Source organism: Prinia subflava, chromosome 13, assembly GCF_021018805.1.
Source record: "Prinia subflava isolate CZ2003 ecotype Zambia chromosome 13, Cam_Psub_1.2, whole genome shotgun sequence".
NCBI lineage: Eukaryota > Metazoa > Chordata > Aves > Passeriformes > Cisticolidae > Prinia > Prinia subflava.
In genome coordinates this window covers 9436758-9464111 of record NC_086259.1, presented here as the reverse complement: position 1 = coordinate 9464111, position 27354 = coordinate 9436758, and the positions used below count along the sequence as shown (strand labels likewise).

Below are 27354 nucleotides of genomic sequence, written 5' to 3'. Positions count from 1 at the left end.
CATAAGAATAATATTTTTAATTAATATTAATACAGAAAGAGCACATAGTACATTCCTTTCCAGCAGCAGCTCATTCAGCCCTACCATTGGAAAAAAAAATAAATTAAGGCTAGTTGAGGGCAACCTGATCCAATGGTTTGTTTCCCTTATGCCTTCTTGGAGACAGCCTTGTAAGCTTAAGAGACTATTTTGTGCACAAAACATGGGATGTTTATTTAGCAAAACATCAAGACAGATAAAAACATGCTTTGTTACAGTGGTAAAAATACACAGAGCTTTCAAGCTGCTTTTTACACCAGCTCAGTTGAGAAACCACACCAGTCTGGTGTGCAGCACGGTGGTGCCTTGGTATTGTATGGAACAGGCAATTGTCTGGGATCACGGTGACCACACTCAGCTACTCAGTGGAGAATAAAGTGCACAAGAAAAATAAGTGCATTGAAATGAACCATTTACGATCAAGAGCAATTCTTGTTACACACAGTACTTGCTTAAAATGGGAATCTCACAGGCTGCTCAGTACAACACAGTATTACAATTTTCAAGAGCACAGAATCAGTATCACATATTAGAAAGACCTTTACTGAACAGATATTTCAGTATTTTTTCCTCCAATTATCTCTCCCACACAACAACAAGCCTTCTGATGTAACTTACAGTGGGTTTGGTTGGGGTTTTCTTGAAGGATTTTATTCACTTGAGTAAATCTGTAAGGCATCACCTTTAGCCAATACCTCTCCTCTTTACCCTCGATGTTCAAAATAAGCAAGGATTTAGTGGCACAGTGATTTGTTCCATTTTGAACCCCTAGTTCTAAAAATGCTTAGCAGAAAGTTGTATGGGGTGAGGTTTTTTCCTCAGTTACAAAAGTTTATGTCCTATGAAACTTTACATTTTTACAGGCTGTCAGGAACCATGTTGTCCATGTATTTTCCCACTCACAGGTTAAGGCCATTGTTAGCAGTACTTATGAGCCAAACCATGAAGAATGATCTAAGTGCTATTAATCTGGGGGGACATTTGCTAAATTAAAAAAAAAAACTAAAAGAGAGAGAGAGAGAAAAGAATTGTGTGGGAGGTTTCCAAATGCATTAAACAATATAAATGTTGGGTGCTTAGTCACTGGAATCTTTGGGCATTACAGTTAACACCAGTAGATGCTTAGAATGCAAGCTTCAAAATAGCTTATTCAAATCCCCTACAAATATATGCTGAAGATTAAAAAAACCACAGAAAAGCCCACCTTTGTTACTCTTGCATATAGTTATTTTACAAGTTTCCTTTCACAGTGAAATCACTTTTCTGTTTGTATACTCATTTCTGAGAAAGGAAATAAAATTGGGGTTGCTTCTGTAACATTTCATTTACATTGCCAGATCACCTCCAGTGCAGTGCAGTACAGCACACAGCAATACATTTTAGATTAAAAGAAGACTGCTTGGTTGCCAAAACTATTTTTTTTTGCATGCTATAGAAGACATCTCTGCCCTCTTAAGTGGTAAACAACAAACTAACCATGTAATCATACAGTGCTTGCAAAACTATTTACCATTTTGCAATAATCTATAGTACAAAAGGCAGGTGTAAAGCACTGCCTGCCTTTCCAAACACAGTATTTGTCACCAAGAAGTGTGCACAGTAAAGAATATTCCCTGTGTCCCACAGGAAGAGCCCACACTTCGTTTCCATTGACAGGCCAGAAGCTTGGAGGCAAGAAGCCAAGTTCATTTACACCCATCTGTATCAATTCCCTTCTGCTAATCAAGTATGTATCCTGAAAAGCTGGATACTTTCCAGCTGTACAAAAGAGTGGATATTTTGCTACAAGATTATTTACCTAGGAAACTTTAATATGGCTGCCAATTCCAATTCTCTCGTCTGGCCATAGCAGGTCCAAGGCTGTTCTCCAAGCTCAGGCAGGAGGAGGTACCTATACGTAACAAGGCTGGGGGGGGTTGGAAAGATGACACCAGTGGAAGACCTATGAAATTAATGCACTGGGGAAGTAAAAAATAAATCTAGGGCTAGGGAAGAGAAAAAATCCAGACATTCAGACTGGTCTCCAGGGTGCAGATCTGTGCTTGGGCCTGTGTTTTCTCCTTGTTCAAAGGGGTCACTGCTTGGACCTCCTTCCAGATTGGGACACAATGGGCCTGGTTATAGAATCCATCACCTAAAACCTCACTGGTTTTTTTCAGGAGAGAAAGAGGTCAAGAGCTCTGTACTGAAACAAAAGAGTTTTGCCAAGGAGCACAGACTGGACGAATAAGGCAAGGGGACATGAAAGCCAGGAGACTCCTCCAGGCAAATGCAATGGTGACACTTCCAATGACCTTGTTGCTCTTGAGAGAGAAAGATCAGTGCACACTACATGCAAAGGCTAATGGAACCAATCAGCCCCCTCAGCACCCCCTTGCTCCACACAGATTAGTCCTTCAAGCTGTTTTCAAACATCTCTCTACTACTGCTCTATGGTAGTGTGTCCCAAAGAATAATTCTAGGTTTTTCCAAGAAAAACTAAGTAACCACACTTTCTACAATAAGGGATCAGTCTCCATTGCCTTTAAAACAGTGGCTTTTCCTCTGTTACATTTTGTTATCGCTTCCCTTCTATAGACTTGATCCCAAAAAGGAAGTTTCCATATAAAACAGCTTAAGACTTGAAAATGTACAGTTCATATAGATGCAAGTTGTATGACCAGATGTTACTGTATATAGATGGTTGCCTGTTTGGTAGTCAGTGTAGACAGAAGTAGCTAAAAGGCAACTAAAACAACAGTATTTCATTGCAAACAGGAACCCACAGACTTCAAGGTATAGTACTTTACATTAACACAGGTTTTGCAGCTTCTCAAGTTAGTTTTAATTGGGTACTTGGTACAGAGTAAAACTCTGATCTGTTTTTATTTATAGTTTCATCTTTCCAGGCAGAGATTATTAAAAATCTCTTTTAAATATTACTGATTCTGAAATGAAGAGTCAGATGTATATTCCCAGGCAGTAGCTTAATGTACTGTAGAAAAGTCAGTTTTGTTTACCAAGGACTAGAATTCACTTCAGTAACATTCCCTGAGGCAATCCATGATTTTATTGTTTTGTCCTGGAATCATTTGTGTACAGTTGCTGTTCTGTTCCAGACTGCTTTGTTTCTTTAAAAATAGACACTTAGAAAAAGACATCTGTTAACTTCCATTGCTAATTTTATATTTTAGCAATTAGGCATCTCCTTAATACCCTCTTCTTTTCCTCTCTTTCCCTTCCAAAAGTTGCAAGCTAACAACACAGCAAGTCTGTGTGCTTGAGTTTTGCAAGACAGGGATTCTGATCTTTAAAAGAATGCTAATTTTTGAAACTGAAAAGAATGTAGTAGATAACGTACTATGCAATGAGCAGTCTAAAATTTATCTTACTCAAACTGAAATTATTCTCTCTTTGAGAGAGAATCTATGGTGCTAAAAAGATCAAGAGAGAAGAGACAGGGTGGGGATCGAGAAACACATGAGAATCTTCATCCCTGTCCACAGAAATGCACTGAGCTAGAACACTGTATCCTTACATTCCCAATGGACTAAGGAGATTTCTCCAGATATAATTTCACCTTTCACATTTCAAAAAAGCCTGTGTATCATCAATGCACTTAAAGCTTTGAAGTTTTAGTAACTTAACTTTGTTTATAAAACAAACACACACAAGCACACTTCCTAGAGTGCAAAATGCTTAAATACTTCAGTGACAGAACTCCATATGTAGCTTTTGGAACAGTAAATCCTCTTGGTGTCATAGTCAACTTCTTCCATTGCCAGCAACGGTTGCATTGAACTACCCAAAACTGCAGCAAACCCCAGAGTGGGTAACTCTGTAGTGTCTCTTCAGTTCTGCAGAGATCCTGGTTCATTTGTATAAACTCATGGTTGGGCTTTGATACATGCACATGTAAGCATCACAAAGCAGTCTTCGTGCACAGCCTTGGATTTTCCTGGAATCCAGCGAATGCAATTCTTCTAGAGACATCTTCAGGTATTCACCAACTTCTGGACATGGGCTAACTTGTGGAATGTTAAAGCCATTCTGACCTCCTTTTAAACCAAAAGAAAAGAAGGAGAAACAGATTAGGAGAGTGTCTACATGTATTTGTTCTTCATAACGTATTTTTACTATGACAGCATCACCAGTTCTTGAAAACACCTCCTAAAAAACTTAAATATGCCACACTGGACTGGTGCAGGGTAAACACCTATGAGAAGTGTATTGTTCAAGAAATCACAATCAGAATATCTTGTAGTGTTTACCAACAAACCACACCCACACAAACACCACACAAAACCAGGGAAAACTTTGGGTTTTCATGAACACTAAAAATGCTGTGTGACTTTAGGAGAGTGACCTGAATACATAAACCACCTCACATGCACTGAATTTGTTAATAACATGTCAGCTATAACAGCTGATGAATTTTCAAACCACGTCTGCACCTGACTTGCAAGGCTAAGGCATGGTTTGCTCCTGGCCATCTTCCACATAAAAATGAGCAAATTCAAACAACATAAGTATGGACATCTTGCTGTTCCCAGCAGAGATTTTTAGCTTATGAAGAAAGAAAATTATTTGCAATACTAAAAAGACCCCTAAGATCAGCAGGAGATATTTCCAGATATATCTCATGTGATCTAAATTCCTGAAATAAAGTTGTTCTTTACAAACATCAGTCATACGTATTTCAAGCACTCTGAAACGAAGCTTGATTGTCTTCTGACTGTTATAAGAAAGTGACTTCTGTAGCAGTTTCATTTTCAACAGGAGGTAAGACACTTCTCTCCCTGCCAACTCACACTGTAACAGAGGGGTTCAAGAATACTTCATGCAAAAATTGTTACTATGTGTCTGACACTTCATCTATTACTGTTTTTCTTAGGCACCAGAATTGAGAGAGTCTGTATTTAAACAGGATCTGTTTGCAAAGTAGTATCTAAGAAAACATTTGTTTTACTGACATTTGTATTATTACAGGATAACAAGTTTCCACTGATAACTCTAAAGGGATTCAAAGGAATAGCAGAGATGTTGTAATGTGTGACTATTTCCTTTAGTCTAAAGACAGCTATCATAAGTGGTTTAAGAAAAAGTAATAAAAATGTTTTTTATGCTGATAATCATGTACATAAATATAATATTCCCCCAGTTGATTGTTTAAAATTAATTGTCTTTGCCAAATTTGCAAAGCATAGAAAAATGCATAAGGAGGTCCTGCTAGGAAACTTCTGCAGTTACTTCTGTACCATCTAATTACTAAGGTATCCAACAAAGGCAAAATTCAGAATATGCAAATCAGCAGCTGCCATGAAATCAATGTGCTAAGGTAAGGCTGAGTCAAGATCAGTATCCAGCATCGAGTACATCAAGTTAAATGACACGAATATCCCCAAAGCTTTAGGAGATCGTCCCTGAAATCTAAACTACAAATATGCCAATGTAAGAGAAAGAAGAGAGAGCAGGAGAGGCTACCATCGCGATCTGCCATGCTGTCGAAGAAGAGCCAGGCCGAGTCGTCCCTGCCGTACTTGACAAAGGCCACGTAGTGGCTGGTCTCGATGCACAGCACTGCAAACAGCTCCATCTTCTGCGAGGGCACGCAGCCGTGCCGCCAGTCCCAGTCCGGCAGATCCTTGGGAAGTGACAGCGGATTGAATTTATGACTCTGTCTCTTGGGATGGAGATGAACCTGCAATTGAAGTGATATTTCAGAAGAGAGAAAAACACTGCGTAAGATTATTTATTTCAGTGGCAGACAAAGCTAAAAAGGACATTACTGCTGAACAGAAGATTAATGGCATTAGAGAAGGAACTGCAATAACAGTAGCTGACTAAACATTTCTTCTATTTTTTCCCCACCAGTGTACTTCAATATTGCCCAGAAAATTCAAATCTAAGGTTAGAAGGGAGGTCAGGTTTAATGCTGCAATAGTTTTCTAGTATGCTCAGATTTGAAAACAAGCCAGGCATAACATCTTCATGCAACTGCCAAACAGCAAAACACAGCATATGTGTCATGTATTTATCAACTCTAACAAGGTAGCACGAACATAAAATTAGGATTTAAAACATATGGTTACTACTTCTCCACTGTGTCCAGTCCTGGATTTGGCAGTTGCCATGCTGATAAACACATTGCAGGGGTTCCTGATCTGTCACCAAAGGAGACACTTGGTGGGTGGCAGCTACATTGGTGATGGTGAAGAAGCCTCACTATGCTCTTTTTTCTTCCAGTTATTGCAGCATTAACTATTTGGGTTAAACCCATGTAAATAACAAAGACAAGCACTTACTTGTGTATTGCATGTTTTGCAGAACTGCTTGATTTTGCCAGCAGAAATATCAGTGTCCTCATAACACTCCCTGCACTCGTACATGGCGAGCCCTCTGCAGATACGGCACTGCCTGGGAGCTGCATTGGCAACAAAGAAATTAGTCTCCAGGCTGGGGAGGCTTTGTTTATTAAGAAAAGGAACATGAAAATGAAGGAGAACCATTACTTTAAATGGAGAATGACACTACATTAAAAAAAAAAAGAGTTAAAATGAGATTTCTAATCAAAGAGAAATGTATCACTATATTTAACTTCTCTTTGGTGCAATGTGGATTAAGAGAAAAACATTTACACTGGTAAGTCACAAAATAAGATGATAAAAATCAAGTACATGAACAAACAGGCTTTTAAATCATGTTAGCTCTCTCATCATAATGGTACAGCTAGCTTAGCCCCTACATCTGTCAACACAGCAACAACAACAACAACACAAAACACAACACCAAAAAAACCCTGGTGGCAAAGGCAATGAGAGAAGGCCGTGGCAAGTTCAGAGATTATTATTCTAATGAATTTTGGCAGTTTTATTAATTCTTATCTCAAATTTAAAACCAGATGTCCTTCCTTAGCATAATGCACTGAAAAATTCAGTGGATGACCAATGTCAGAAACTTAGGTCACAAAAAGAAGTGATAATTATGGCTAAAAAATGCACAGCCACAATACACCACTGGTGCATATCCTCATCTCAGGTTGCCCTCTAGTCTGATGAGCTAATGAATGGCCATATTAATGAACTGCTTTGCTGCTAATAACTCAATTATTAAAACAGTCTTCAACTAAGTTCAGTTGTAAAGGTACACAAGATTTAAATAAACAAACAAAGAAGTTGTATTCTATACATTCTTCTAAATTAGAGCTTCTAACTGACGTGAGGGAAAAAAACCTTCTACCCAGTAAACTTCCATTTCTCCTCAGCCTGAGCATCTTGCACTATCTTGGTAAATATTTAACACAAAAAAACCCCTCAACAAACCCATCAGAAGTATCAGGAATATTTTCATTGTGTTAGTCACTCTCAGCAACCCTCTTTCATTATACAATGCATATTATACTTACTGTCTTCAAGTAAGTCTGTTATATTTAATTCCAAGGATGGAAAAATTTTATTGAACATTTTGAAGTCTTTTCCAAACCGGGGCATCTGGATAATCAGACAAGAGGGTGCCTAGGTAAAATGCCAGAATATAATGTCATGAACTTGAGATAAATGATAATCTAACTTTGTAGACATTCTTCTAATGCTATAAATATATTCATGGTTTTTAAACTCACAGCCCACTGACAGAGGTATCTCAAAGTATTAATCCTTAAAATAACTCATGGCAGCAGCTAAGTTTTCTTTTAGGATTTCTTTACCTAAATCACTTTGATCTGTTCAGCCAAAGAATACATGTCATTACGTGATCCTTCAAATATTTTTTCTATGTAGGCATCCTGGATCACTGACACAATATTCCCATTTCCAACATGTCTGCATGTTTTTACACCAAATCCTACTTTTTCCCATTGCTGAATGGACAGATATTAAGGTATGATAATTTCTAACAAGGCAACAGCTCTCACCAACCTCTGCAAACTTCAAGTTGCTGTTGATGAATGACCACTCTAGTAACTGCTGAATTGTTGGGACTCCAACTTTTTCATTTTTGTCCATAAAAATTTGGTAGAAGTAACAGTCTTGTACTTTCTGACCTGGTGATCTAAAAACAGATTTAAAGAAGAAAAAAAAACCCAACAGATTCTGAAACTCTACGGTAATGACGACTGCATCTTGCTAGGAAAATAACATTTACATATCTTTGCATTGAAATATACAGTGCTTTAAAAAAACCCAAACAAACAGCAAAACCTGACGAAACACAGCCTCTGCCTCCAAAAACAAAGTGCCAGACAGTCAAGTATTATCAAACTGATTATCAAAAATTTAAAGAAACAAAAGAAGTGTGAGTTTCAGAGCATGTTTTAACAACATAAGCCTATGCATGGCTGAACTACCAACTGAGAAATTCTTCCTAAGCATCTGCATCAGAAACTCCAAGACAATAAAGCAGCTTTCACTGGAGACACAATTAGGAGTTTCAGTAATAAAATATCAAATGAAACAACAATAATTATCTTCACTATGATGGGTTTAATGAAACATTTCCTCTAAATCAGGGAGATATTTACACTGCTTCCTGCAGTGGAAGTCTCACACAGATGGCTAATGTTGCTAGACTTGCTCTATAGTTAGCAGAGAACTCTCCAAAAGGAAAATTCAAGTTCAAGGCTGTCCAGCTCTAATTGTTAAGACTCCTTCCACACCTAGGCCAACTCTGAGGCAGATTACCACATAAACTGCCAGTGCAAGCCGTAGGAAGTAGGAAGTAGTCTGGAGAAACTTCTTCATTCTCCCCCCCCCCAAAAAAACCACTAAAAAACCAAGCCCACCCCCCTCAAAAAAATCCCACAAAAACCCCTTTCTACTAAACACACATTGCTACCACAAACCAATTATCCCCTTCAAAAAGCAAGAACCACAAAACCTCAACACATCTTGTATGGATAGGGAGAGGGACACAGGATTAAGCTACCAGTTGAATTATGTTTTGAGGTCAAATGTTCAAAACATAGTCAAGTATCAAGTACCAATCTTTTCAGACAGTGTTTCTGTTAAATAGATATAACTCTGATATATTTGGGAGGAGATCTTCAGATGAGCAATTCAACCTCCTCTAGAAGTACAAAAAACAAGGATATAAAAGACGGTGCTCAGGTTGAAGAAATGGGTTTTGCTACAATAGAGAAAAACCACACAGGACTAACTAGCCTCTAACAGCAAAAGAAAACCATTAGGTTTCATCTGTTTCATCTCAGCATCAAAAGTTTCTGAGAACTTTCATCAAATTTGCTGTAACTTGTAAACAGTAACCTCCTCCCATCCTAGCCAGCATTTAAGCCAATGTTGCTTTTTGGAGTATTCAGGTGTGGAGAGGATTCTAAAAGAATGATGCTCAGTGTTACCACTCCTAAGAAGAAAGGAGACTTCTGAATTGCCCTTGAGGAGTTTGGGTATGTGCACAATACATAAAAGCTCTGCTGCTAAAAGCTGAATGGTGCAACATAAGTTTTGTTCTGTGTATAGTACAGACACAACAAAACCCTTGAAGACCAAAGAAATAAGATTCACCTTATTTTCAACAGTGGCTCAACTCTTAGAATATGGTGAAATAAAATATTCAAAAATTCTTCTGGATCTGGAGACAGAAGAGAAAAATGTTTTGTTAGCATGCAAAACCAGATACATTGTTCAAGACTCACTGAAAGTGAAGGTTTTCAAAATTTTCATAGAAAAAAGTAACAGTTAATTTTTACAGCTTTATTACCACAATAACATTATGACAAACTATGAATATTTTCATGACAAACGTCTACTTATTCTTTTAGTGTTAAATGGCCCTAGTAAAAAGTACAAGGCTCAACAGGGTAACAAAGCTTTCCAGTAAAGTTAAAAAAGATGCTCTGTATTTCAGAGGAATCATTTGGCACCACACAACTTTTCCAGGAGAAATAAAAGCTTTCAAAAGGAAACAGTGAATCTGTAGAGAGGCAGTGAGGAGCAGTGACAATAACACAAAACCTACACAATAGTCCTGAGTTCATCTAAACTAGAGACTGAGCTCTCCAACCAAGAATGCAGCCAACAGCAGCTTCCCAGAGGGCTGTTCTCCCCCACCACAGTTTGCTGGTGTATTTCTTTCCCTGCCACTAACTGCAGTAAATACTGGTTCCAGCATTCAGTATTTATAAAGAAAGTAGTATTCTCTTGAACAAAAGCAAAACAGTTACATAAGACATAACTGCTAATTAATCAATATCTGCAGCAGAAGATCAAAAAAGTTGGGAACTGATTTTTCTAACATGATTTGAACATTTCTTAAAATACTACATAACCATTGTAACAATGAAATGTTGTAGTGCAAAAGTTCATTCCTCAAGGATCAAAATGACAATTTGAAAGAGGACAAACACCTCAGCCTTATGACGGTCTTCTCCATGAACTGCTAGAAGGGTTTTCCAGGGGCATAAGAAAGCCCTAAAAGAAATCCAGGCAGTAGAAGACTGTAGAAACAGACATTTGTCATGAAAGTTTTTCAGCCAGGGTTCCTTGCATACCCGAGAAAGCAGAAAAGACCTTTCTAGCAGCCAATGTTCACTCAGATCTCTGCTAGAGACACTACTGCCACAGCAAAAATATTTGGGTGATTTGTTCTGGTCTAGTTATATAGCAAGGTTCCTTAGTTCCTTCATATTAGATTCTCATAAGTCTCAAAGGAAAGCAAACATCCCCCATTACCTTTTTCCTCTGAAGTGAATCCTGATGCAGCCTCAACTTTTTCAAGTATTTTCCTCAGTTTCATTATTTTTGTAGCACATACATATCCATATCTAGGATAAATGGGTTTAATAAGCTATTAGCTACTTTGTGACAAGTCAGAGAAATAAAAAAAGCCAAACCCAGGCACTTTATACTGAAATACAGGTTCTCCAATCCTTCTTTAACTGCATACAGTATTTCTTCAAAACTACTTACTGATTTTTCATATTTAATTTAACTCCCAGTTTTCTTAATGTAGTATAAATTTAATGCAGTGCTCAATGTTCTTGTACAACCTTTATGAGCATTTTTAATCGTGAACTTACCAGAATAACTATTTTCAGATTTGTCAGTCAATTACTTTTGATTTGTTTTCACTCTAATTTGCACCACTTAATACATAATTTCAGAATGTCACAAAATAACAGCACTGTGGGAGTTGTTAACAAAAAAATTTTCAATATTTGAGAAAAGAACACAGAGCTCTACTGCTGATCTAAGAAACTGAGGTTTTGAGCATTCAGTCTTTTCCGCTAAAGTTTTAAGCATGGTAAAAGGACAGTAAGATATGCAGCCATTCAGGCACCTGAGATTTCTGCTACTCAGTGTGTATCCTGTTATCCCAACTGTTCTACAGACCCTGGAACATGCCAGGCAAAGCACACACTCCCTGACAAGAACAAGGCTTCAGGGACCAACATTTTTATTTATCAAAATAAAAACTTTGTCAGAAATTGTCCAGTTACCCACTGAATTTTGGAACTACAACTGTGTTATTCACATCTTTGAAAAAAATTAGATTTAAGAATAAAAGAGATTTTTGTTACACCTACTTTGCTCATTGTGCCTAATATGACCTATAAAGGTCATATTATTTTATTAAAAGCATTTTGTCCACTTACAGTCCACATGTAAAAAGTAATGTAATTTCTAAAGCCCTGCTGAATCTATCGTGACACTCCATATAAGATAACCCAAATAATTTTCTTGTCAAGTACAACATGTAAAGCTGAATGCTGTGAACAAACACAACTTGTATTTATCAATACTTTTGTATTCATACTTGTACGAATTTTACAACAGCTTTGTGCTGATCCCTTTGCAAGTAAGAAACTAGTGAAAATATTGATCACCAAACAATGAATAACTCTTTCCCGTTAATCACTGACTAAATTTCCTATGAAGAAAAGGTAAAAATACTTTAAAAACCCACTGAGTAGCAGCAGATAGCTAAACTTCTCAGATTTGCAGTAGGAGTGCAAACACAGCAGGATCTCTGTAATTCATCTTAGACTAGAGACTATTCTTGTCTTTACTTACATTCTCAGAGGATTCACAATTTCTGTCCGCAGCAGCTCCTGAGTCTCACTATAATACTCTACATCATTCATTTCTTTAGGTCTGAGTAGCACAGTGTCCAAAACAGAGCTAAAAGAAAACAGGCTACAAAGGAAAAAAGGAGAAGGAAGGTTGTTATGACTATTCAGATGCCTGAGCAACATAAGACAAACCAAGCAACATCACAGAAGAATTAAAGAACTAAACAAATTAAAAAGAGGCAATTATGGACAGGGGACAGAGCTGCACTAAATAGCAAAGTCCACTCCAACCCAGTATCCTTTCTGCAGCACAGTACAGAACCAGCTGCCCAGGCAGGATTCTGCAAAGGAGCTGCAAGAGGCATTTCCCTCCCTCCACCCCCGGCCTGTGTTCTCCTCATCCTTCAACCCTTTGCAGGCCAGGGATTCCCTCAGTCTGAACAAGCAGATCCACAAGGGCTGGACACGAGCAGCATTCACTGCCAGCCCTGGGCGAGCACAGGGACTGCAGCACAGGACACTGGCAGCTGCACAGGAGTACACACAGACACTCACTCAAGCAAAGACCACATGTTCTGCATTTCTAGCATGGGATGTCACTATACAAATTATGAACTTACCAGAATAAGGTGGAGTCTAAGTAACAGGAGTTGTAATGACCCTGGATACCTTTCTTCTTTCCAATCATTGTCTCTAAACCTTCTTTTTCCATTTTTGGAGGAGTGTTTTCTTCTACCACTTCACTTAAGTAACCTCCAAAGGCTGAAATTTTTTTTTTCAAAAGACACTTTAAAGCCTCAAATTTTATGCCCCTTGAGATTTTCCTATTAATGTTTTATAGCTAAGTTGCTGCCTTAGTGTAAGCATTCCTTCTCTGGACTAGAATAACATTTTATTATAGCTGAGACTCACAGTCTTCCAGAGAGTGAACAAGGCCTTACATTCCAGACTGGAGTGCTTCAAAGAGCCTGAAGCACTGAATTAATTTTATCCAGTAGGAATGAAATTCTCTTTTCATTACATATGCCCTGTTCACACTATCTTAAAAGTACCAGGCACTTTTCTTTGCTGTTGTCCCAGACAATACATTTTGACCCAAGAAATCTAAAATACTTGAAGTTAGGGAAAAAAATAAGTTTTCACCACCAACTTCCATCATAAAAATACATGCTTTCTTAGTTAATATTTAGAGAATTAAATAATTTGATGTTATAGATTATAGAAAAATACCTTTATTTCTTTTAATGTAATCACACAACACTAGAGTTGCAAATACCATTTTCAGCAAGATTGTTTTACAACTTCTAAAGTAAAAAGTGTACAGCATAAAAATTCCCATAATTTTATGACATTTCCTTAAATATATGAACATTTTCTTGTTTTAAAGCATAAAAGAATCCAAGAATCACTGTATTCTGTACAGGCTGACCTGCTATTCATTAATGTCAATTAAGTAATACCTGTACAGATTTCCAAGTGCTCAGTACAGAGAAGTTATGGCAGGAATGAATGAAACCAAAGCCCTGGCCAGTTCCCAGCTGATAAACAAGAAGTAAGCAGAAGGTCAGTACCTAGAGAGTTGCAGCGCTCGATCTGGTTGGAAACAGGCTGGAGTGAGGCAAACCTGGAATCTGGCCTGCAGCTTTTGAGTTTAACAAAAAGAGCTTTCTTTGGAGCACATGTGAAGTATCGAGTTCCTTTAAATGTTCCATCTGTACAGCCTGCACATTCATCTTCCTGAAAATTCAAGTGAGAATTCACCATTTTTCTTATTTCTACAATTCTGAAGTAAGACATTTGATAAAGTATCTACCCACAAGTCACCCTTCTGCTACTCTAAAGCATGATACACACTGTTTCTGCATTTAGTGTCCAAAGCTTCAACTGAGGCGTTGTTTAACTGGATTTATTGATAAAATTGAGACTTGTGTGCTTCTTTCTTCATGCTTAAACTTTTACTCCACCCAAAATAAACAAAAACTCCATCAGAAGCAGTGTGGGGGAGGTTGGAGGAAAGGCTGTGAATTTAACTTGGTCCAGATTCCTTCTGTAGTTAGAAAGATTGCTTTTTACCACTTAATTAAAATCACTGAGCATGGGGTAGCATGAACAATTTCAGCAAGATTTGGCTGCACAAGAAAAGTGCCTGCTTCAAAACACACAAAATGTACATCAAAGAGAGACAACACACACTAGAAGTGAACAACAACAAGCTGTTATCTTTGAGAAGGGGATTTCAGGTAGTGTTGCCTGCTTACTAACACCAGCTAGGCTTTAATGAAATGCACGGGTGGCATCCAGGTTAATGCACGATACCCTAAGGAGCAGGCCCAGAATGCCTGTGGCAAGCTTTGGCTTCAGCTTCACCCAACACCCACAAGGATCAGGACTCCTTTGTAACAGCCGGAATTCCAGTCACATTCTCACATACTTTGCTTGTGTTTGACATAATGTTGCACTGCTTTATGTAATATTTTATTGAACATTATCTCAAAATAAAGAGCCCTATCTCCCTAATTCTGTGCAAGGTAATTTAACCGATACCCCATCACAACCTTGGCAGCAGCTGCCACAGAGGGAAAGTCAGTGCACAACAGCAATTCATGTTTGAGGCAACTGTGAGGTTTTTTTACAAAGGGCCCACAGAAACACATAAAGCACATGGCTGTCAAATCAACAATATCACTACTGTCAATTATCAAAACCAGTTTTACAGCTCTGACAGTCATCACTCTGTTTGCTGATATGCAAACAACATACAAAAAATTATATTCAATAAAGACTACAGCTAGGGAATTTTATATAAATTTCCACTTAAAGGACCTTTAAATTTCATTTTTCAATTACAGTCTACATAATGTAAGTAAAGGACACTCCTTGAAAGCAAGGAAGTGATCAGTCCTACAAATCCCTTTGTCCATTGTGGTACAAATGCATCTCAGAGCCTACTAACAGGGTAAGGTGTAGGGCAGCCACAAAAGTCAGAGCTCGTCAAAGAATTTACTTTTAAGAAGATCCCTTGGCAACCTGTTTGGGCAAATCCTCCAGACTGGCAATTTTGCATGGTATACAGACAGCAGCTCTGAGAAACAAAACTAATAATGAACATTAATGTGAACCAGAATTTATATTTACCAGTTCCAGTCCTGCTAATACTTCATTTACTCCAGGGGGCTGGCCAATCCAGCGGATTACTCCATAGAAAGGAGGATTTTCTTTAACTTCAGCCAAGGAACCTGCTTCAAGACCATGTGAGTTTCCAATGGGGCTTGTTGTTGATGGACTCTCCTGGGTAGCTGTGGTATTCACATCACCCATGACAGACTGAACAGATAAAGAGAGAGGACTGTGTCCCATAGTGCCATTAGTACTTGTTGTTTTTGTCAAGCTAAAGGGGAGGGAGTGAAATCTGTTTTCTGTAGACACAGAGTTTGTTAAAGGTGGCTGCAGCGGTGGTGAAGAATGCCCAAATCCAGGAGATGAATCAGTAAGTGACTTTGAAGGGTCGTCAGCCGCTGTTAAAATCAAAACCAAGATGTTAGTAAGTGTTGGTTTGTTGGTTTTTTTCCCCTGTATTAAAAAAGGAAAGACTTGGCTCTCTCAGCAACATCTGATGTAACAGGTGGGAAGCACTAACAGCTGGGGACATAGGAACACTTTTGTCACTTGGCAACACAGGAGACAGAGAACAGACTGAGCAGACACTCCTGCAGTCCCACCACTTTTACCACAAGCAACAGAAACGAACAGCACAGAGAAAGGAGATATTAGAAACTACAGGAAGATTTAGATTGACATCTTTTCTTTCATCATCACAAGAGGCTTTTTTTTTTTGAATATGAGTTAACAGCCCCAAGGATTATGATTGTAGGGGGCAAAACTTGAAAGAGCTCATTGGTCATTGTGACTGAGGAAATTATTTGGTTCACAGCTCATGAAGTCATAAATATTTGCTTGCAGATATGATTTGCAAATGGAAAAGTGCTTATTCCACTGACTATCACAACATACTTTGATTCCAATAACAGGAATCTATCAGTGTCTATAAAGAATAAAGGACTTAAACATGTCATGAACAATGCAGTGCCTGATAAGAGACCTTAACTACATGGAACAGCACAAGCACTCTGTGTCTTCTCCCGTCTCTCTACATAGTCACAGAATACCCTGAGCTGGAAGGGTCTCTAATACACAACTGGTATCCACAGAGCAAAAGCCGCTTCATCTTCACCTACTGTCCCCATGCTGTTTCATTAAATGAAGTCAATGTCTTTAAAAGTGTTGAAAAAAAGACATCTGTTGCAGAAACAAGAACAGTTTTAACCCATTTTCTTTTGTGGTTCAAGGAATTCAGGGGCTACTGCTGCTACAGGTTTCTAGTGTAACTTAACAGTTTAGTATTTACCCCTTCAGTCACTAAGTCAGTTAGCCACACTTTTCTAAAGTTTACCAGGAAAAAAAAGTAGGTCTGGAAGCAAATCAAGATATATTGATCCTTCAAGTATGTGCACTTATACTTTTAAAAACCAAAAGAGAGATTTTACAGAAATTACTTTTTAAAAACATAGAACTATCTACACTTAGATAATTTCCCTGCTCCCACTTCTAGACTGATTAGCTGGCATGGCAGAATAATATGGTTCCCTTGGATCTGTAACACAGCTACAAAGACAGGCAAAATACAATCACTGTGTATACTTGGCTACAAGGAATACTTCATGTCTTCCATCCCAGCCTCAGCTTTTATTTTGCCTGTGAGACATGTGCTGCACACGAGTTGCCAAGAACATAATCTCCTGCATGCAGAATAAAACCACAGGTCATACCAAGACAGAGCACATTTTCACAGGGGTTTCAAGATGCTTTTTATGGTGTAGTATGTATTCCACTATAACAATACAGCCCAACCATTTTACATTTAATCTCATCCTTGTTTTATTTGATGAACATAATACACTCTAGTTTTGTTTTGTGGGGTTTTAAAATAAATATGTAAAAAACGATCCTCTCTCTCTTTACCTTCATCAATATACCATGGGGATTTTGTTTTTGTTTGAGGCTGAGAGTCAACTGATGAGCCATTTAATGTGTAGAAGACTTCAGATCTGCTTCTATTTCCAGATTCAGAGGTAGATCCTGGAAAACAACATATTTTATTGAAGATATTAGTCTATATTAACAAAAGGTCACCTACAGTATTATTCCACAGTATGAATTTGTTACTACACTTTCAAGAAGACACAACTGCCTCTCCACAAAGGAACAAACTCTCCCATCAAGGCTAACACAGTCCTAAGCTTACAACAAGGTAGAAGTCTACACCAAACCAACTCTGAGCTGAAATCTCAAGTCATCAAGCTAAAAAGAAGGCAGAAAATACCTCTCAAGTGCAAATTTTTCATGACTACAAATTATGGATATAAAAAGGTATTTGCAGTACAGCTACAGTAGGTGAGTATTGGTTTTAAAGCACTAAAATTTCACAGTAGGCAAAAAAATTACTGATCCAATTCCAATTCTGTAACTTGTGTCAACATTTAATCACAGTTACTACAGTGAAGATCATCTCTGCCAGCATCCAATGCCCAGTAAAATTACAACTTACAGAGTACACTGTCACGAGTATTCTACTACCCAATGTAGCCACTAGTAAAATCAAAAGACACTGAACTTTGATTTCTGCCTTTAAAAAGAGACAGAAATTGCTTCTTTTTCAGGTTTTTGTGTCTGTGTGTTTGGGTTGGGGTTTTTGGGGATTTTTTTTCCCCTGGGAGGGTTTTCAGAGCTGAACAAAAACAGAGTCAAGGAAGTTTATATTTTGGGAATTCAATTCTGGTTTTGAATCACAGGAATATTAATACAGTCACTATGAAGTAGATCTGCTCCTGGGCTAAAAATTTTGAAGTTACTAGTTCTGCAAGAAGACAACAGCAAACTATATTTATTAAAATATAGTTTTATATACACCACACTTCCAGAGAAACAGAATGCAGCCTTGAGCTGGTGGTACTAGACATTTAGATAATTTGGTCTTGAAATTTGCTAAACCTCAAACTCTTTTTCATGAAAATGAAGGCAGTTTCAGCCATCTTAACTTAAATTACCATCTTTATAATGATTAAATAAATTCATACTAATACTCTGCTTATTTAACTTTTAACTAAATTTAAACTTAAATTTAACTTTTAACTACAATTGGACTTGATGATCTTAAATGTCTCTGCCAACCTTGATGATTCTGTGACCTTGACACATAACTGAAATAATGTAACAACTGATAGAAAAGACAATACTTTTTTGCAAGCAACAAACTTTTGTAATCTTACATAAGTAAAGAAAATCCCTTCCCATACATACCTATAGCCTTTGGCTTACTATGATTGAATGAGCTTTTGTCACCACTTCTTGAGGTATAGGCAAGCTTGGGAGGTCTCCTGTCCTGTGACACAGTCTCTAAAACATGGTACATGAAAACAGTATTAGCTTCCCTTTTCTATGTTTTCACTGTTACACAAAGTTCACCTCAAAATGTAACTGAGCAAAGCTCTGCCATCACAGGCCTTAACACTGAGTGGAACAAAGCCTTGTTTAGCACATAAACAACATTTTAAGTGTGTACAATCTGCTTTTATCACATCAGCAATTGCTTACTGCAAAGTCTACCATTACTTCTTGAGCATATCAAATAGGTGGACCTCACCTCCTTTACCATATGTATGTATTTCCATTATGGGAAACAGACGCAAGATATTTTAAGGTTTTTCTACCAACACATCTACAATAAATGCTCTTTTGAAAAAATGGAGAAGTCCCTGAGAATTCTCCAGAGAAAAGCAGAAAATTAGTGCAAAAACATGCATGTCAACTAAATGAGCAAGTAGGAGACAGACATAAGAAAAGTCAGTCAAACTGAAGTGTGAGAGCAACAATTACACATTACAGACCCATTAGAAGCTGCCTAGAGATGGTGCCCAAACAAAAGTCTCATGTAAACTTTCCTTTCTTCAGAAAAGTAATCAGAGAACTGTAGCTGGTACAAGTTAACACTATTCAGTGAATTACTGCAGTGAATTTTGCCAGACTTGACAGGCATTTCCAAGTATTTATTCCCAGAATGCATACATAATCCTGTCAGCATCTTTCCAGCACAGAAAGAACAGCCTGCTGATCCAGATATTTGAACTCCTGAAGTAAATTGAACAACATTCCATAGAAAAGATTTCCACTACAGACACTCACATGTTCATGAATATTACACACTGCAGAGTATTGTAAATACTATACAATTTGACAGGAATTTTGTTCAGTATTAAAGCTTTTCTACTAGTGAGATTGCAACCCAAAGGAGGTGAAACTGAAGAGAAATATAACAGAGACAGTAACTGAAGTGAATTTTGGATATTAATTCTGCAGTATTGCTTTAATCATACCAGTGTGCCTAGGTGGAGATGTCCTAGATGTTATCAAAGTCTGCCTTCTGGTTAAGAAAGCAGGGCATACCTGGAATAACATCGTTGATATGCAAAAGAAGTGTACTTTCAACACTTGCAAAACTGCACAGCTGTATTCCATTATATCTTCCATCCCAGTTTCCAATCGGATTATCCTAAAAATAGAAAAACACATTACATGTATCCCAAAAGAAGATTTACATCACTCTGAGTACACACATATGTCTTTAGGAATATAAAAAGCAGGAAAATGAATTTTTTGATAATGTCTACTTTTTCCTGTACCTAATTTTAAAGTTAGAATAGTCAAACATTACACTTTTTAAAGACAAAAGCTTAAAACATTATCTCTTGGGAAACAGCTCCTACTTTAACAAGCATTTTTCTTCTAAAAAACATTATTGATAAACAAGCTAGAGCAATTCCAGTGCATTTTTAGGGAACAGGTAATGCAGCCAAGAAAATGGAAGCATCTAACCTACAAAACCAGAACAATCTTGAACTACCAAAAATTTTAAAGCTGTTCATTTTTTAAAAATTCATGTTGTTAGAAATAATTTTTAATGACAAGCTTCACATTTTCTTGAAAGATCAACTTTTGTACTTGAAACTCACACTTTTAAGGTCCAACAAATTCAAACAAAACAGTTACATGGAAAAAAACTTTTAAAAATGGCTAAGAAAAGAAAAAGACATCCAGCCTACTTTTTTAACAGGCAGAACAAAGCCAGTCTCACAAGACGAACACTCGACTCCATGACTTCAAGACTGACACCTAACATGGCAAGTAGCTCAGTGGAGGCTCCTCAGAGTAAGCAGAGCATTTCGCCTGAACTGTTTAGCATCAAATAGGACACCCTTTACCTGATGCCAAGAAACAATTACCACCAAGGGCATCTTTGACACAGTGTTTATTTCCCATTTTAGGTCAGCCTCCGCTGAAGTAGCTTGTGGATAATGTTTCTTCTTCTACGTGCATGTCATTCACTAGCTAACACACATGCAGAAATTATTAAAGTCAGATTATTTTCTTACCATGTCCACTCCAACAACGTATCCTAAACTTTCGTTTCCTGGTAAGACATCACAGAATATAACTGTCCCATACTCTATACTCTCTCCTATCTTCAGAGAAACCCTGGAGTTGATCTCCAGAGGAGGAAGTTCTACCTGCATTGCGTCAACTGGAGCTGCATAGTCACTTTCCAGTTCATTGTCATCATCTTCCACCAGCTCCAGTTTGTCCAAAGCAACAAAAACCCCACAATCCTCATCACATCTGAAAAGCTGCTTGCCTTGGTACTGTCCATCAGTAAAGCCCTGACCGCGACCTTCTTCCTAAGTGTCGGAGGAGGAAGAAGAGGAAGGAAAAACAAAGATAAAAAAACAAATCATGTATTTTGTAGAAAACAGACTACTAAAAAAAGCAGTAACATAATCCAGTGTTTTGGACAAATTGCACTAAGAATTTGCCTGATGCACTATCATTATTGAGAGAACCCTGTTGTCAGAATCTGTGGCAAATATGCAAACTGTCTATCTTCAGGGAATAAAGAGCAAGATGTCACTAGATTAGAGAGTAGCTGCAGGCAGAAGCCTTTACACTCAGAGAAGCACTTTTCCTTCAGGTGCCCATTTTGCTTCAATCATCAAATTTTTGCCATATCAAGACAAGACTACTTCATACTAGATATAATGCTAAGCATTCAAAAATTCCACTTATATGCCATATAAAGTGAGATAATTTTCAGAAACACTGGGGCCTGATATTCCCTGAGGTTCTCAGTGGGAATTACAAAGAGTTCGGGAAAAGTTTAAAGAGTACTTTGAAAAATATACTTCTACAACAAGAGAAGAAATCTCCTGAATCTAATCCTTCCATAGCTTATGTTTGGCATTAATTTTTCAGAAATGTCTCACAAGGAGCACACAACAGATACATTCTCTATTTTGACTAGTTGCCATTAGACTTTTAGGGATCTACCAAAACAGCAGCCCTAAAATCCAACCCTGCATTTATGGGCTGTATCCTGACACAAGAAAATACTCAACAGATATCTGAGAGTCAGACATTCACCATGATAGTGAGGTAAGTACTTTTGCCCAGAGAACTTGTGGATGCCCCGTTCTTGGGCAGGATGGATGGAGCTCTGGGGAACCTGGTCTAGTGGAAGGTGTCCCTGCCCATAGCAAGGGGTTTGGGACTAGATGATATTTAAGGTCACTTCCAAGCGAAACCATTCCACAATACTATGAATTAAATTTTTCTGGGCTAAAGGACTCAAAGTATGACCAAGGCTTTCTGCCACCCCATACACCACATCAAGCTTCATTTAGCATGAAGATTACAAGGCTGATGTGATATAGCATGTTCACATAAAAGTTTTTATGAGAAGACTGAAGGTAATGGATTTTAGGGGTAATATGCTTCTGGGAAAAAAAAAATTATTAGGGCTTTCTCTTTATACTGAAGACATATTTAGCTCACCTCATAAAGTATATCTGATACTACCCCCTAGCAAGTAACTTACCAGCAACTCTACTCCAAAGTATATCCCTGTTAGGGACCTTTCTTGCATTAAGGGTCCTCTGAAGCGAACAACTCCAGGATATTTCTCATCCCCTGATCTCAGCTGTACTCTAACAGGTGAGCCAATATCTATTTGGAAGCCTTTAGCTAACCTGCTTTTGCTTTTAAACAAACTGTATCTTTCCTCACAGTTAGTAATAGCCAGAAGCAACTCAGCTACTTTTTCATTTATTTCTATAACATCCTTCTCATCCACAAACAAGATTGCATGAGGTTGCTCCAGAATCTTTAATCCAATCTGCAGCTTCTTGCCTTTACATGGAATATTTCTGGAGTGTGCCACAGAAGAACGGTCTTGAAAAAACTGCCCAATGCTACCTTTGGGCACTTTCAAGAGCTTTTGAGTCTGCTTGTCTATGACACTGCATTCTTGGAGAAGCAAGTAAAAGATCCGCTCTTCCCAGTAGGATGAACTTGCTTTTTCTTGACTCCATAAGCCTGAATTCATTGTGATTAATACTTTAAAAGCAGCACAGAAGTCTTCAAGAAAAATAATCTCTTGATTTATATGCAGTGATCTTTCCAAATTCTACTGGAGGCTCCAATCTTTGTGAAACAATGCAATGTTCATTTTGCAAAGAAACACATTCAAAGCAGGAAGCCTAGAATAAAAAGAAAAGGAAAAAAAAAGACAAAATTGAATTAGGTAAGTACAACTAGTCCTAAGTAAAACATAAAACAATTTAAATCTGTGACCAGACTCATTCTTCATACAGATCAGAGTTCAGCAAAATGCAAGGCAGTGACCACAGTCCCAGAACTGCTGGTCATGGACAGACCCATTTACCCATTTCTGCTCCTTATCACTGTGTATCTCACTTCCTTCTTTAGTTCCTTGGGAAAAAAGAAGGTTGTGGAAAACATGTAATGAAATGCAGAAAACAAAGAAAACACATGTAAGTGAAAGCAAAAAAGAAAACCTACGTGCAAATGAATATAAATAAACAACTTGCTCTAGTTTACAAACAGTATTTTAATGAAATTTTCCACTATAAAGCTCTTTTCCCGTGCTTAGTGACTACTTATTTCTGACAAAGTGTACTGCATCTGTCATCCTGCATAACATTTTGAATTAGTGAAGCAGAAAATTGTGTTGACAAAATAGAGCAGCAGAAAATGGGAAATTTGGTAACTTATAACAGCCATTTCTATAACAGAAATGGGTAGCTCCAGTAATGTACAATATATGAAAACCAAATTGCACTGGCATTGCAACATGCAATTCCCAGGAAAAAGAAACCTGAAGCTCTTATTTTTTATCATTCTAGAAAGATAATTCACTTCAACAAAGTAAGAAATACCTCGCTTTCAGTTATTAAAGTACCACGGAGCAAATGCCTTATTTCAACATCATCTTTAGAACTACAGTTCACAACCAATGAAGTGAAAACCCACAGTTTGAAAATACTTCTTTGAGCATATGTGTCTACAGTTTTGATCACAGTGGATACATGAAGAAAGATCTGCAGTACCTTAGCAGGATTTGTTCTTCTAAAGATGACAGCAAAGGGCAGTATACAAGTTCAGAATGTATTGTCGTGTCAATTTTCCCGTTCTCAATATGTGATGCCACAGTTTGCATTCAGTTAAAGGACAATCTCAGTGACTATTTATTCCTAAAGACAAAAAATCCTTGTCCTTGTGCCTAGGTACCTTATTTCTCCATAACTTTTCTCTGATGGCATTCAAATACCACAAAATCTATTGGTACTTCTTCTACCCTGTTTGAACCCAGTTTCAGAAGCCATTGGAAAGCAATTAAATCCAACAGTCCTCTAATTATTTTCCTCATCTTTTTAAACACAAAGAATATTTAACACAACTCTCCCCCCAACAAAAAGCAGTCACTACAGACAACCTGAAATTTGGGCAAGTCTCATCTTTCAGTCCCTAGGAACTCACACGTTCCCGTGCTGCCTTGGTGAGGCTCCTGTCCCATCCATTCAAACCCCACCTGCACAGCTGGGACTGGTGGGTGTCAGTGTCACCGCCACACTCCACACCTGCAGCAGCCACAGGAGCCCTTTGGCTTCATGTGCTTCCCTCTGCAAGGTCACTGCCATCCGAGGGGAGGATGCAGGCAGTCTGAGACCCCGCTGGGGGAAGTCTGATACACCAGCCCTGTGTTTCCAAGCTGGAAAATATTCTTCCTCACTTCATTTGCTACACAAAAATGGGCTTTAACGTTGGTTGATGATTAACAAAAAAGTGCTGTGACTGTGGGATTGAAATAGTTTATGTGGAAACTGATGAAGAACGCAGCAAGATTGCCTCTTCCACTCTCCTGCCCCACATGGAAACACGACTAAATGACCATTCGTTTTTGTAAGTCTACTCAGATGGTAAAATAAGAGTTTCATATGAGTTCTGACTACTGCTCTCCCTTTACTTTTTTCACACAATGGGAAAAACCCTGTCTTGTTCTTCATAACTCCATTTTATGTTCACAAGAATATTTATGTTCTTTCAAGAGCTAACACACTTCACTTTCCTTTTTTTTTTTTTTTTTGAGCATTCCACAGTTTCTCCATGTCCAGTAGACTGCAAACAAGTATCTCTGACATTACAGGAGTCCTGATTTTTCCTACCTAATTTAAAGAAATAATAATTTTAATTTTAATAAGGATGCACAGAAATAATATATTAAAAGAGAAATTCTGTTCAACAGCTTAAAAAAAGATTAACTGATTTTTAAGTAAGCTTTAACGTATCTATTTTTAATAAGTATATCTTGTTTACAAGTCCATTGCTGCAACAATACAATCTTCATGTGTTTAGTGGCAAAGAATTCAGTGTGAAAACTTGTCAATAGCTGCATTTAGATTATGTAATAACTTTATGTGGTGTGTGGTCAGTCTTTCAAAGCCCTAATCACCCACAGAAATGTTATTAAACCCACTGGCTATAGTACCAACAAGCTTCCCTTTATTAAAGAGTTCATTATCACTATACGAAAATGCCTTCCTTTAAAAACTTATCTACAACCACTGTCCCAGACAGCCTCAAAAGCCAAATACCCTTCTTTTAGAATAATACAAGTGATAAACTAGTTTTTAAGAGTAGAGAAAAGCTTGTTAAAAGGACATTAAGTTTCGGCAATGTATCAAAAATACATTTACATACATCACTGATTTTAGAATTATTTTTTACAGCCATTTTCCATGGAATTTGAGAGTCAAGCAAAACCTTTGCTGAACAAACAGCGTAGTCGTGTCAGACTCGGACAAGAACAAACTGTTAGACCACTGTATGATTGGGAACCAAGCAGCTTAATCCTTGCCAAAAAGTCATCACTGCACTGCACAACACACCAGCAGCTACAACACTGAGTACTTGAGTACAACCCAAGAGTACTCGACCACCAACATGGACAAGTGTCAGAGCCTGTTCAGCTGCATCCTTCTATTCCACCTACTACCTGAATTTCTTCATGCTCAAAAGACTTTGGGGAGAAACAGGCAAAACACAGTTATGATGGCAGCACTACATACTTTGGAAGCAAATAAAAAAAAAAAATTAAAAATTGTCAGGGGTAAGCCATAAGCTACCTAACTTCAAAGCTTCCCTAATTTCCTTTATTCCTCGGTTGTGAGTCACTGTTGTCAGTACAGAGACATCAGAATAACAGTTTGCTCTGAAATTCAAGAACTCTGTTTCTACCCTGCAGAAGCCTTAGATGAACCATAGAAAGATATTTAAACCAGCTATCAGGTTTCAGAATGAACACACGTCTGTGGCTCTGATTCAGAGTATAAAATGAAAAGGCTAAAATAAACTGGACAGTTTCTTTAAAAAACTGACACTTTAATGCTAAAAATAATTTAACTAGCTGAGATGCAAAGTACTGTTCTTCAACAGCCCAAACCAATTCTCATGGCAAGGTCAAAACTAGAAGCAAGGAAATTTAGTTGCAGCTCAATGTACACAGAATTACATGTCGGCAATGCAAGCCATGAGTGGTAGAAATAGAAACTGTTTCTCAAAACAGCAGTTGAAACAATGTAATATCAAGATGTTCAAACTGGTAACACGAATCCTAAAACAAAATGCACCTGCAGTTGTTTTCCGCGTTACAAATCTGATACAAATAAGCCCCGTGGGAGCAAGAACAGGAATCATTCGGAAGGGCCAGAATTCTCTGGCGTTACGAGATTTATCAATACGGCCGCTCTGCAGACACCCCGCGGCCAATCCCACCCAAAAAATGAAATACTTGTGCTCAGGTTCCGAAATAATACCGAATATCGTATTCACTGGGTTCTCTCACGGACTGTTTCATGGCAAGGCACGTCCGTGCGACCCACAAGGCTCCCTGCAAGGCTCAGCTTTGGAGAATAATCATCCTCCCCCCGGCCCAAACCTGCGCATTTTCTCTCCTCCCTGGGCAGCTGTGCGCAGGACGGCGAAGGAAAGTCCCGAAACACTTCTAGAGTCGCCAAGGCGCTGCTCGGGGATTGAGGCTGAAGTGTGGGAAAGGCCCAGCAGGGCCCGCCAGGAGCGCAGCCGCCGCTACCCTCGGCCCAGCCCGCCCCGCCGCTGGGCCCGGCTCCCCCCACACCGCAGGGGCGGCCGCGGCTGCCCGCGGCGACCGCCCTCGGGACCGGCCGGAGCGCGGCCTGAGCCGGCGGCCGCGCCAGCCGCGCCCCTGCCTGACGGCGCCGAGCGAGGTCCCGCGGCCGCGCCCGGCCCCGCCGGCTCCTCACCTCCTGCTGCCCGGCCCGGCCCGGCCCGGGCCTCCCGCCCGCGGGTCCGTCCCTCACACGCCGGCCCGGCCCTCCCCGCGCTGCCCCATCGCCGCCACGGCCGCGCAGCAGCGCCCGCACACCCGCTCCTGCTGCCCCGGCAGGCCCGCCCCCTCGGCCCCCTGCCGCTCTCGCAGCCAATCACAGCGCGCCGGCGCCACCGCTGCGCAGCGCTATTGGTGATAAGCGCTGCCAGTCACCAGCGGATTCGGGGTTTTCCAGCGCATCGCGCTTGTATGAGCCGCAGGGGAGGGGGCGAACGGCGGAACACTCCCTCTGGAGGGCGCTGATTGGTTACATGGAGGGAGGGGCGGGACTTCTGGCACTCCGGAGACGCTGATTGGGTGGCGCGCGCGTGCCCCCAGTGGCGGGGCGGGCACTGCGCGCCGGGGTCGGTGCGGGTGCCACGCCCCGGTCCCGGCCCCGGTCCCGGCCCCGCGCCGGGGCTGCGCTGCCTGAGGGCTCCGCGCGGCGTGAGGGCTCCGCGCGGCGTGAGGGCTCCGCGCGGCGTGAGGGCTCCGCGCTGCC

The 27354-nt window shown here is 39.2% G+C and overlaps 1 protein-coding gene across 3 annotated transcripts; it reads right to left on the bottom strand.

Moving 5' to 3' along the window:
• On the bottom strand, positions 1-26931 carry CYLD (CYLD lysine 63 deubiquitinase). Of its 3 annotated transcripts, none has more exons than XM_063410553.1 (17): positions 26788-26931; positions 22026-22686; positions 20530-20832; positions 19544-19649; positions 18401-18496; positions 17063-17179; positions 15179-15558; positions 13615-13780; positions 12664-12805; positions 12045-12167; positions 10704-10795; positions 9537-9603; positions 7935-8067; positions 7424-7532; positions 6324-6442; positions 5503-5719; positions 1-4076 (listed from the first exon to the last, which is right to left on the bottom strand). In XM_063410553.1, the coding sequence occupies exons 2-17, from the start codon at positions 22530-22532 to the stop codon at positions 3892-3894; spliced, it is 2862 nt and encodes a 953-aa protein (XP_063266623.1). In that variant the 5' UTR covers positions 22533-22686; positions 26788-26931; the 3' UTR covers positions 1-3891. The 3 variants fall into 3 exon arrangements, with proteins under 3 accessions (XP_063266623.1, XP_063266625.1, XP_063266624.1); XM_063410555.1 differs by having other exon boundaries at positions 20665-20832; XM_063410554.1 differs by lacking the exon at positions 26788-26931 and adding an exon at positions 26445-26780.
• Positions 26932-27354: the final 423 nt, after the last annotated feature.

Excerpts from the sequence above, each read along its gene's own strand:
- CYLD (XM_063410553.1), bottom strand. The coding sequence starts at position 22,532 with ATGAATTCAGGCTTATGGAGTCAAGAAAAAGCAAGTTCATCCTACTGG. Across the intron at positions 20,833-22,025 it reads ACTTTGGAGTAGAGTTGCTG|GAAGAAGGTCGCGGTCAGGG; the intron begins GTAAGTTACTTG and ends TCCGACACTTAG. Across the intron at positions 15,559-17,062 it reads CCCATGGTATATTGATGAAG|CGGCTGACGACCCTTCAAAG; the intron begins GTAAAGAGAGAG and ends TGATTTTAACAG.